At 30.0% G+C, this 13,398-nt stretch overlaps 1 protein-coding gene across 1 annotated transcript in view; it reads right to left on the reverse strand.

Annotated features, from left to right (window-relative positions):
* Window positions 1-8,266: 8,266 nt before the first annotated feature.
* Window positions 8,267-13,398, reverse strand: part of LOC108748268 (Kv channel-interacting protein 4-like) — a 33,676-nt gene continuing 28,544 nt past the window's right edge. Inside the window, exon 6 of the mRNA XM_018486312.1 lies at window positions 8,267-8,599. Coding sequence (XP_018341814.1) covers window positions 8,489-8,599 — 111 coding nt within the window. The 3' untranslated portion in view covers window positions 8,267-8,488. The remainder of the gene's footprint in view (window positions 8,600-13,398) is intronic.

Here is a 13,398-nt window from a genome sequence, read left to right on the forward strand (position 1 = left end):
AGAATGCAATGTGTCACGTCGATAATGAAACTCGCATGTCGTCGTGTTATCAACATAACATATTACAATGCAAGCAGTGACGCTACGGTTACATGGAATTTACTTGACGGAATTGTCGCACATTTGCATTATTACGTATATATTCGTTATACAAGGATCAAATAATGGATTTTTTATTAAACGCGGTGGACGAGTATGACATAATCACGATGATTTGAATATTGGACACGTTACAAACGCCACATCTAATGAAAACTACGCCAGGGGTTTTCTCAAGCTTCGATTTTTTCGTAGAAGCGTAAGGGGGCTCGCGATTGACGACTTTGATTTGTTTTATGCATTATGCATTATCTGTGCTTTGGTTTTAAGGATCATTTTCGCGTGGCTGTGCCTCGGAATCTGTACTCACTGTAACTGCAGCGATTATGAATTACGGGGCAACGTCATGACATGATCGATGAAGCGGCGTTGATCGTGAGAGCTCGCGAACTAATTAATATGTTTCGATAATCACCCATCACTTTAATTGACACTTTCGACGAAAATTCGCGCTCATGTGCACTTTTAACGCATGAAACTCGCGATTGATTTCGAACCGCGATCGCGCGTTCAATGTTCATAATGACATGTCGCAAGTGATCGACAGAGGGCGCTCGGCGTCGATACTTTTCGATGAGAATATTTAAAGGACGAGTAATTAGAATATGTTAATTATAATTAGAATTCGCAATAAGAATCAGACGCTTTCCACATAAAACTTTTTAATAAGCTACAATCATCTCATTATGAGTATTTTTTTTAAGATTTATACAAGTATAGAATAATTTACTTGTAAAAGACATCAAAGTGTTTAAATTTCTAAATACTAACGCGAATAGAAACTTTCAGCGCCAAACAGCGTTCGATCGTGTGATTGGATCTTACCTATTATTCCAGCCAATTAGGATTGAGAATTACAACACTTTTTTACGATTTATTATATTGAACGCGGTTTATATGAATAGTAACAAATATGAGTAAAATAAGAAAAAGCTTACGGATTGCATGATATTAAATTTAAATTTTTTTTATAAAAGAGAGAACTATATTTATTTTAAAATTTACATTATTTTTATAAATATAAGTTACAAATGTATTTTTACACAGAATTTTTACAATAGTAAATATTACTGCTTTTCGGATTTCTTTTTTTAAATCTACTTTTTGATAAAAGCATATAAAAATATTTCGATATAATTCTGATGTTATTGTACATAATTTTATTTAATAGCTTTCTCTTATATGATTGAAATAATAACTGATGAAAAATGGATCTGTTCACGTTGTTTGAAATCTCCAAAATTTGTGCACTTGAAATAAATATATAGGGCGATGAAGAGAGAGAAAGCCAAGATGCTGAGTGCGAAAAAAGTAACGTGAATTACAGACTTAATGATATAACTCTGAAATAGTAAAAGAGATGACAACATGCATACATGTTGGTTATTTATTTTTATTTATAAAATACATACTTCCAAGATATAGGACAGTAAATAATCTGTAATAATTGCGAGAGAGACATGATTAAACATAATACGGAACGTAAATTTCCTCAAAGACAATAGACAAAACATTTCAAATACAACAAATGTTTTTTAAATGAATCTTGTACGACTTTTTAGGACAATACCAAAAATGTTCAAAGCGAGAATTGATTTTCATTGCAGAAAAGCGACGGCAGTGACTGCGTTGCTGCAAATCAAACATTTCACGCTTTCCCGAATAAAACACACAAGTCATCATAACATCAAAATGACGTCAAAATGATTACTAATGTCTGTTTCCGCTAATGTAGATTAACTTTAATCTCGGGTCAGCTTACTTTTTATTTTTTTTTCTTGTTCTAAAAATTATGCCCATTTCTACTAATGTATGGTTTAATTTTAATCTCGGTTTAACTAACTCTTTATCTTTTTTTAGTTTGAAGAATTAAAATAACTGAGATAAAATTAATCTATATTAGTGAAAATAAGAAAAGTTCAATTATTTACTTTTTCAACTGGTCTAGTTTTCAATTATTTATGATTCATTATAACGTCATTTTAACGTTATTGTTGTTCTTGTGTTTTTTTCGAAATTTGTATATGAAGAAGAGCTACGTTTAATTGAATAATGATTAACATTTTACGTAACGAACAGTGATTGACATGTATCGACGATTGAAATCCGATGAAATAACGACGCAATGTAGCCGAAGATAGAGACAAAATGCAAGTACTCAACATGCAGTTCTGATTGAAAGGATATAACGTTGTACCCATCTATCCTAACATTTAACAATCAACATCCAAACGATTATTCCTTTATATGCTCTTCCTTAGTGGAAACATACCATCTTTGTTAACAGAACACATTAAATTGGCCATACAGTTTTTTTTTTAACAACGAGACGTAACACGCGTTGATCGTGACTCGCAATTTCGATGACGCTACCAAAGAAGATTGCTTCCACCTGGATATCGGCGAGCCATTAAAGCTATGAGATACGTAGTCTTACCACAAGTATATACACATACTTGGTTTACACTGAAAATATATGAATATCTCTTGCCTGTTGCTTTTTATAATCTGTTTAAAATCCTTCATATTTTAACATCATATATAATAATTTCTTTGTAACTTTGTTGTGTTCAATATACGATGCTTGAAAAACAGCGTGATACATTTCTGCAGCACATTACCATGACACATACTTTGTCGTAAAATAAGTGCTCATTGTGCAATAACTTCGAGTAAACAAGGATGCTTTCAGATAATCAATATAATAACTATATAACAGACTGATAAAAAAATAATAATCTTATAATCTCTAGAACATATATTATTCTATTTCAAAATACTTAATTAAGTGATTATTTCAAAAGCTCAATGCATGATAAATCCAATAATTTCCTTTTCTGTGTCAATGTAATTACCTTGAGAATTTTTTTCACTTTTATTTCAAGCAACACAAAAATTTAAAAGATATGTGTATAATTCAAATATTAATTTAATTGAAAATTTAATTTTATAATTTTATATGACTACATAGATGTGTCTCTGGCCTTTATTTTTAATTTACTTTTATTTACAATCATAACTTTCTGTACGCGCGCTATTTCTCATTCTTCGCATAACACAATTAGGCGCTATTTTTTTAAGTTCTCGTTTATTTTCCCCGTTACGAATATATAGTCTATGATTGGACCATCTGTCAGCTAGTACGCGTACAACCCGACCATAAATCTTTCATTTGCTACCTAATAATTCTTTTTAAATATAGCTCTCAGTTTCGCGAACAACGGATGTTCCTTGTTTTGGCCTTCCGTCATTTTTACGTCACTTTCACAAATCAATTCATATTGTATTTTCTCTGTCCAGCAGCTATAATGTCTAAAATAGATACCACCGAAAATACTTTCGATGAATTAAGACTCAACTATCTACAGAGAAGAGATAGATTTTGATAGATAGATCTTTGAATTCTATTCGAGTATAGTATTTCTACATTAAAAGAGTCAAGATAGTTGTACTCGAAGGGCTTTATACCCTTGTAGCTAAACTAGCTACATGTAGATAGTATCCACGTGATGGAGTCGATCAAAAAGATGCTTTACTCTTATTTTTTCCGATTCTTGTTGTAAATCGTATATGATATAAATTTTAAGAGCAATGCAACCAAAAGTCTGCCAATTACGTACATAGTCGCGTTAAGTTATGCAGAACTTTTGAACCGTGATAGATAATTGCAAGAAATAGTTTAATTTTGTGCAAATGTCATTTTTACATACACACATTGATTGTTTGTTTATCTCATTTTTCGAATTTTTGTACATTAAATAATATATCAGACATGCATCAACAATACACGAAGAAGTAATTTTTTAGCGATCAGAGAAACTTGCTGAGAGATTTTTCTCAAATTTAATTTATTGGACGCAATTCGTCATATGAAAATTTATATGTGATTTATATAAGGATAATAATGGATAAATATTGATTTAATATTATTTTCCAAAATATATCTCTGTTAAAAAAAAAGATGACAAAGGGAGCTTATGTGTTAATTCCTATTTATTGCCGTAAAACAATATATTAATATAACTTGTGTTATTTGTACGTAATGTGGACAAAAAGTTTGTTCACTGATTTTTTTTTTGTTAATGTAGCAACACTACAGGTTTATATGGTGGCTTGTAGTAGATAGTCTAATACATATTTAGTATAATAATTTTGGTCACTAATGATTGCGCATGCAGTTTTTATGTCAATAATTGAGGGAATAGTTTTTTTGTACCATCGGAATACAGCGTGATGTTTAGAACAGAGAATCAAATTTGGGAATAATTTGCCAGAAATTAATAGTCAGACTGTCTATAACATTTCATGAATTTCTGGTTCATCATCAAGACACCTATCATAGAACAAATCAAAATAGATTCCGATCGGAATTATTCCGTTTTCTCTGAAAACACAACAGAAACCTAGAAAATAATTGAATAATTAGAATCGGAATCCATTCCGAATAATTTCATAATACGTATCTTTTTTTGTATCGTCGAATGCAGTATATGTTTTGTCAAAACATATACTGCATTCAACGGTGCAAAAAAATATTCTCAAAATTGCATTGATATAAAAAACTGCATGTACAATCGTTAGTAACAAAATTGTATTGAATATATTCATTAAACTTCCTATTATATTACTACACGTCACGCCACCGTAGAAATCTACAATGTTGCTACGTTAACAGAAAAAATTTAGCGTGCAAATTTTTTATCCACATCACGTGTGTCTCGTGTATGTATGTATGTATGTATATGTATATATATATATATATATATATATATATATATCATGAGAGAGAACGTAATAGAAGTTATAATAAAAGTAATTGCTTTTTTAATTAACAAATCGGAAACGCTATGTGCGTTCTTTTATCAGCTCGATTAAATGAAGAAAAAATGCGTATGTGTGTATGATTTATGTAAATCACATATATAAGTTAGCAATAATAATCTAGAAACCTTAGAAGTGTCCATCACGATATCCTATTCTAAATTATGTTAAGAATCAATAATAATTTTATATTTTTAATAACTAGATTGAACATAAATAATTCTCATTCCTATATATTTTTAAGCAGTTGCCAATTATGTATTTAAAATATAATAATGGAATTACTTTCAGCAACCAATTCAAGTACATCCTGAGAAAAATTAGGAAGTGTTACTCTAATATGACATGTCTTTAATACCAATAATATGTCAATATTACTATTGTATACTCTTTTGTCTCTGATCGCGTTATAATAAAACTTTTTATTGTCCAATAATATAAAACTATTGATATCGCACTAAACAAAGTCGTACGGTTATAGTTTATAGTTTAGCATAGTAACTACGAAGTTAAGGACAAACTAATACGGTTTGAAATTATTTAGCACTATATTACTTTCTTTTGTTCGTAATACAAAATATAACCAATGGCAATCGTTGATTTAAGATAATATAAAGAGTATGTTACACATTAAATTATTGTTAATTTCATTTTCTCATTGTTCCCATAAAATAACTTGTGATAAAATTTAAATTAAAACTTTTTCATGTTACATTGATAAGATGATCGAACTTACGTTACTAAAATTTTATGAAATTTCCTGTAGATAACTCGATGTTTGCGAAAGAAGGTAATATGCAGTTCGGCAGCGCGCACAATAGAGATAAAATGATGATAGCATACAAGAAGTATCAAAGCTATAGAGAAGTGTCTACTGAATTTTATTTTTAGAAGAAGTATATAATAAGCATAAATAAAGAGAGAAAGTATGCGCGAATGTTGAGATGGATTAAGCGGAGTGACGTTATGTAATGAAACTCACACCTTAAATAAGTGCTACATCTCCGTCTTGTTAAAAAATTACTATTTTGTGTGATTTCTTTTTACACCCTGCGAACTTAATAATATTCCAGTTATCGTCAGTCTAGTCTCGCTAATTCTTAAAAAACAATAACATTATTCTAAAACTAATGGCATCGCATAAAAAAGCTCATAACATATTTAGATTTAGCTTATTTCCGTGGGATAAGAGTACTTTGTTTCCTTCCCTTCTCGCATCTAAAACTAATATCCGACCAAATTCGAAAGTATCTAAACGACACAGTTACCCCGTTTCTGTCTTTTATACACTTATTTACGTAACTTCAAAGACATGCGGTAGTGATCGAGTGATATGAGACAACATTCGATGTTTATCTCAATTTATATATAAGTCTTATGCTCTATATATAGATAGGCGCTGCTAAAAATCGAAGAAATCTTTACACCTGAAATTCTCATCGTGCGCGATCTGTTTTTTTTTCTGTCATTTGTATCATTTCTTTACTGACTTAATTCGCATCCTTCTTCTCTCCACGTTCGACATATTGATACACTGCGTGAATTGGAGTTGTGTCAGCTTTGCTGTTGAAGAAGTTAGTCGCCGCAATCACACATTATTTTCTAAATCGGAGAAATATCAAAAAATCGGTTCGCGATTCGTTATCTCGAGTATTTTACAAGAAACACACATAACGAAAGGATACTTGAAACTCGTATATATCTAAATAAATATAAGCTTCATTTGTTGCTTCTCAATCTAATGTCGATGATTTCGATCAGACTTGCTGGTCTCGATGCATCGGGGATTCTTGTTTCGTTCATCTTACTCCGTCCATATTCCTCCTTATTTATTTATAGTTATCCAGAAGTAGGCAGTGATAGAAAATGATTAAATATACTTCGTTCAAGTAAATCTCCTTCGCTCATCGCGGAAGCCTTGGTCCAGTCTCCACGACTCGTATTGGTTAATTATAATAAAACGTATATTTTTCGCGTATATTCGGCAATGAATCATTCTAATGCCGGATCGGTAGAGAGAGACTCTCTTCTACGTCTTCGAATATTTCTTCTACTTTTTGTCCTCAATTAATCCTTTTTGTCCTCAATTAATCCAATTCACTTCTCTCTCTTTAGCAGCACACAGTCTTTACAACCTAGACTCTTACAACGATAATACGCTTACTTGTCACAAAAATAAATATTTTGATATCGCTTACCATCTACATGCTTACGCACTAGAAACAACAAATCCCGCTTGACATATCCAGCTGTACAACGGGATTCATGATAAACTTTGTATGTTCATGAGTTAACGCTCATCCTTGTATTTAACTTTGTGTTTTTTTGTTATAGTTTTCTATTTGCACGCGAAACTCGCACGTCGCTATTAAAAATTGTACGAAGGTTACAGCACATTCATTGAATGTACAATACATTGCAGTTTGAAAATGCAACTGAATACATATGCTGCTGCATTTTTATTGCCTCAGCACACTGGTATAACTCAAACATAAAACACAACTTTCAATCACTTTTAATCATTGCGTCCTTTGTTTAACAATAAGATGCATTTCAACGAACATATAATTTTTATATAAGAATATTTTTTAACATTTATGTAAAAGTTCAGTATAATTTTACGTATAGTTAAGTAAAATGTGTTGACAGTTAGTATATTATTTAATATTTTTACGTAAACATTTGACTATAAAAAATATATATGAAGGCTAATATCAATCAAAATTTTTAATTAAAAATTTTTGTAGTTAAAAATTAAATTAAAAATAGAATAAAATAGTGCGAGTAACGTCGTGCATAAATTTTAAAAATACATTACTAATCTTTCGCTTACAATTTAATTGCAATCTCCATTCGATACAAAGATCCGCTTCTAGTTCTCATTTATTCGTTAACCACTTCATATTCACTAGTGCTAAAAGCTTTATGAAATCGTTACCACTTTATCGACACTTGAAAACTATTGGAGGACCCGTTACATTCTTCTCGTAACAGATATCATACTGTTTGCCTATGATATCATCATTTTCTAAACATGTTTCAAGCAAAATACCAAAATTATTTTATCGTTCTAACATGCTTGTTACTTGCTTCCAATCTGCTCCTGCATATATTTTCTTACTTGCAGATTCTGATATCTAATCCTATAAACATCCTATTTCAGGGAAGAGGGAGGCAGCACATCAATCAAATATTCGCTTAGGTTTCGTTTCTATCACAAAACAATCATTTTTGTAATTTTTTGGTACGTCTAAGTCACAAATTTCGAGTTGAAACACTCCGCTTATATATACTCTTCTTTTACTCTTTTTCATAATAATCTTTTCTTGCATATCTAGAAATTTCGCTGAGTAGATTTTGTTGAGCTAATGCGCAAAGTGACGCAATGTCGTCTCTTAAAACAATCAATTCTGAAAAATCGCATATCAGTCGCTCCAGGACAACGGGACACATTTTGAAGAATTTTTTCCTCTCTGGTCCAAGGAGTTAAGGTACAACATTGAGCGATTTATTTCCTAATCGAATGATCCCTTCAAGTCCATGGTATGTATCGCGGACGCGGTGAGTGTCAGAAGGCAGTGTCTAGAGCAGCCATGCTGGTTGAGATATCCGGATCTGCTCGACAAGCTTCCAAAAACTCGGATAGCGTCACTACACCATCTCTATTGCCGTCCATTTTCTGAAACAAAATTAATTAATAACGTTAAATGATTCTATCAATTAAATATTAGAAATAGATATGTCTAAATTAATGAGAAACATTTTGTATCATAATTTATAATATATAAGAAATATATCTTCTATTTTATTATACATATAAAGTAATTTATTATTAACATTTTTGATGTAATAAATTATAATGTAACTATAAAAATTGTAATATTGAATCTGCTTTGTATGGTCACAATCACATATCGGTTTTAATACTCAATAAATATTGTAACCGTAATGAAACATTGTGTCAAAAAGTTAATATTATGAGTAAAATGTTATAACGATATTATGAAAACTTTTTATAGAAAGGTACGAAAATCCGCTTTTGAATCTCTCTTTGTTTTGCACCATGGTTGGTCACGGATATCCGGAATGTCATATCTCCTAACTGTAACATGATTGACTGAACTATGAATGAATGGAATTACTATGAAGCTTAAACTCAGAAAAAAAGCACCATGTTGACCTAGATTGGAAAACTACTACTGACGTATATCCTAAGATGGTCTACGACGAAAAAGCAAGTAGACGTCTTCTCACACTTCCGCATTTCTACAACGGTATGCCGATGTAAATGTATGCGTCACTTAAAGTAGAACTGATGTAAAACTGATCGACCACGGTCGCATTCGAAGTCTGTTTCTACTACGTCGCGAATTTCAGATATTTTTCAATATCGTTATTTTGTGCAACGTAAAACTAACTTATTATTTCAACATTGTTTAATTACTTCTATTAAATGTTTAATTTTTTCTATTAAAATAATCATAAAAAATTTTAAATTTATAAAAAAAAGATCGTTTTTCTCACTCTTTCGAATATAGTAAACCGTTAATAATTATATGAACGGACATAGTTTAATTAACAGTGTGGTCTTTGTATATTTATTCAAATATATTCAACTAGAAGTGCAGGCATTATCGGGCATTGATTATCTGCAATTCGTGGCAATCTATTAGATCGAGTTAATTTACGGAACAAATACTATCGAAAGTCGAGACTGGTATTTCAAGTCATGTTGCGTGCATGTACGATCATTTAGATTGTACAATGGTAAATTGGCCATTGGCAGGTGCGACTCGCAAAATTATTATTGCTCTCACACTGCGAAACAGATAACTCGTATGCGTGAGTGCAGCCTGATGTCATGTACTGTTGGATAGGATTAATTGGTATCACGACTTACTACAAGCTAAATCGTGCATTATCGTAGCCTTGTAATTATATTATAATTAACGATAATTACCGGAAATATGGGGAACATAGGATTGTGCGGACATTTAGGTGAACCGACAGTATAATAGGATTTTATTACAAAATCTGTTATTCATCAATTTGGTATGTTACAAAGATCATTAACTTCGTTGTAAATATATATCCTCAAATTATTTATTCTAAAAGACAATATTACTTGTCTTATGCTTGCTATATACATTATAATATAAGCTGTTGTAAATTTGTAAATTTGTAAATTAATAAATTCCAGAAACAAATAACGTTTCAGAAGCAATTCTTCTGATAATTTTTAACGATCACAATTCTTTTAATTTTTGAAAAAAAAATATATATAACAATAATTAAATTTGCAAATTTTTATATCTCATATTTTATTTTTTCTTTTATCTCCTATATCCCGATCTCTTGTTCGCGAATGACGTAATGGAAACGATTCAATCATAAAACCAAAAATTGGCAAGGTAGCCCATTTTTCGGGAATGAGAAGTACTGAAGAGCTGGCTGCGCAGTTTTCAGAAACAATGGGACGGATTTAATCGTTATCTAGAACGAACGGTGCTCGAATAAAGCTCGTTTTTAATTAGTGCTACGACTAACGCAGGTATTCTGCGACGTTCGTTATCTCCGCTTTCCTTGTGATTAATTGGTATTAGTTTGATCGAAACAAATGATTTTATGAAAAATTAAGAATGGATTATTAAATTATTGTACGAAGGGTAAAAAATAATATAATTCATAGAACATACATATGTTATAGATATATAATATAAATTATGTAATTATATAATTAGGAATTGATAAATAGATTTATGAAAGAATTTGGAAGAATATTTATTACGACTAAAATTTTTTGATATTTATCGATAGAGTACTATACGTATATATTATATATGATTGTTATGGATTTGGCAACATAAAAAAGTTAAAAAAACGAAAAAATGCATAAGTATTTATGTAGTTGATCCAGATTTTTAAATAATTGTGCATAACTATGCTTGCTACATCTCTAAAGAAGTTATCTAAGAAGAATATTGATGGAATCTTACACAAAACCGCAAAGAATGGGAGTTTTCACCGCTTTTCTACGAGCACATTGAAAATCTTCGTAAGCGTTCAAAGCTATTGTGCCGCGGTTAGAAGTTTATAAAGTGTCCACCGGTCCATTTTTCATTTCTAGCTTGTATTCATGGCTTGGGGTTATCTTTAATAGTGCTTTATCGTTATCTTGAAAGGATCTCTAGAAGACCAAAAACTCAGACACACTGTATGTTTTACAACAAGTCTATTAATTATTTGACTTAGGGAACTTCATTAAAGCTTACTTCATATAAAAAAAAATTTAGATGAAAAAGATTTGTGACAAAGACTTATACATTATTACGCATATATATTTCATTGAGAATTATATAACGCAATAATATCACCAAAAAATTTTAAGATTTAAATATAAATAATAATAAACACTAAATTATAATAATAAATAAATTATTAATAATTAACAATATTATATAATTTTATGAAACATATACATGTAATTTATGCCTAAATTTTAGTATTTGTATTAAGTCACTATATGATGTCACAAAAATGACTGCTTTTTTACACAATTTTCACAATTAGTATAATTAAAAAAAGATCTTTACGCGACACTAAACGTACATTTGGGAAAAGCTATTCGATTAATGTTTTCACGTTCACTCTATTTGTTTTTCTACACTCGCGATCTGCTTGAAACGGTGATTCGTCAAAGTGATAGACAAGTATATAAAAAATCGAGAGAAAAACAAAAGAAAAATATAAATTTAAAGTAAAAATAATTGAAATTGCATTTATAAGTAAGACAAGTATTTGTATCATATTATAATAGAATTTGTATCATAAAAAGAAAAAACATTTAATAAAGAATATAAGAGGATGGAGAGGGGGAGAGAGAGTATAAATGAAAAAAATTAATCAGAGTTTAGTAAAGTAGATCCATAAATAATATATTTGTAATATGAGATTGCGTCACATCGGTTAATCAAATTTGTAAATCAATACGATATATGTTATATGGTTATTTCGGTATAGCATATATTTTTTCTATCTCTTTCTTCTTTTATTTATTTTTAAAATATGAATTGTAAATCCCTTGTGTAATTTCGTTTACAATCTCATTATCGCATTCACTATTGATTAAGAGTACTTTACTTTAATATCGTACGTGATGAAATAAAACTTTTCCCATTTTGTACATTCATTTTCTTTTTTTGTGCTTTATGTGACGCAATTCCGTCTGTTGTTATATTTCGTCTTATTTCTGCATCTTGATTTCATTTGCTACATTATATTTCTTTGTCAAAGCTTTTTTTCTTTAACAAGACAAACTTCAAAGTACCTATCCGTATCGTGAGATAAAAAGATGCCTGAAAAATTGTTCGACTGTTGAAGAAAAGTCTTGTCTTGCACCACATTCTTCAAGCTTTTTAGCGAAAGTCCTGGATCGATTTATCTACGTACAAACGCTAATGTCCGAAAAAGGAAACGTAGAATGTCTGCAACACACATCTGAGCCTCACGATATATTCCATTTTTTCGTTTACAAACGGAACATCATTACAAGCTGCATATTCGATAAATAGTGTGTATGCGTTATATATATATGTTTTATATATTATATATTATATATATTGCATATATGTATATAGATGTATTATTACTGAGAAATTTATTTAATTTACACGTATTAATGAATAAGTTCATATTTATAAATATATATATTTGCTCATTTAATATCATGTACGCGTGCGTAAATGTAATACGACAATTTTATCATTCTCTGCATGCGTTATGGTATGACGTGATAATAAGGCATTGAAGAGGATTATTCATGTAACAGATGTTATTGATATTATGATAATAAAGTTTAACCGCAAGTAACATCTGTTCACAGAAATTTAGATAGTTTCCAGTTTCGCGGACGTTTCAGTTTATGGTAAATCGCAGAATTGATTGCAACTACGAATTACATCATGCGAATCAAAGGTTCTAACTATTGAATATAGGCAGATATTCAGGAATAACATTTAATCCGAACGGTGACCAATAGTTTCTATTACTATTATCAAATTGTTTGTAGTTCAACAATGATGAACTATACATGATATGTCAATTAAATGGTGTTATAGTATAAAACGCAGGATCTTTTAATTTTCAAAGAATGTTATGGTTTTTAAGTAAAACATACGTATAAACCAATTTTCCTTGTTATTAAAATATGTGTGTACGAATAAGAATTCGACTATATTTTTGTACATTACACTATTACAAATTTAGAATAATTTTTACAAAAAAGGGAACAACTGTTTTAAACATATTCGAATTCAGCGAAATATGATTTCGCTGAATTGAAATATGTCGCCAGAAAAATGTCATCAGATCAAATTTTTAAAATATAGTATATTATTAATATACTATAATATATATGTACATATTAATAATATATATGTATATATTAAAAAAATAATACATTATATATATGTATATTAT

This window comes from Trachymyrmex septentrionalis, unplaced genomic scaffold (genome assembly GCF_001594115.1).
Source record: "Trachymyrmex septentrionalis isolate Tsep2-gDNA-1 unplaced genomic scaffold, Tsep1.0 scaffold22, whole genome shotgun sequence".
NCBI lineage: Eukaryota > Metazoa > Arthropoda > Insecta > Hymenoptera > Formicidae > Trachymyrmex > Trachymyrmex septentrionalis.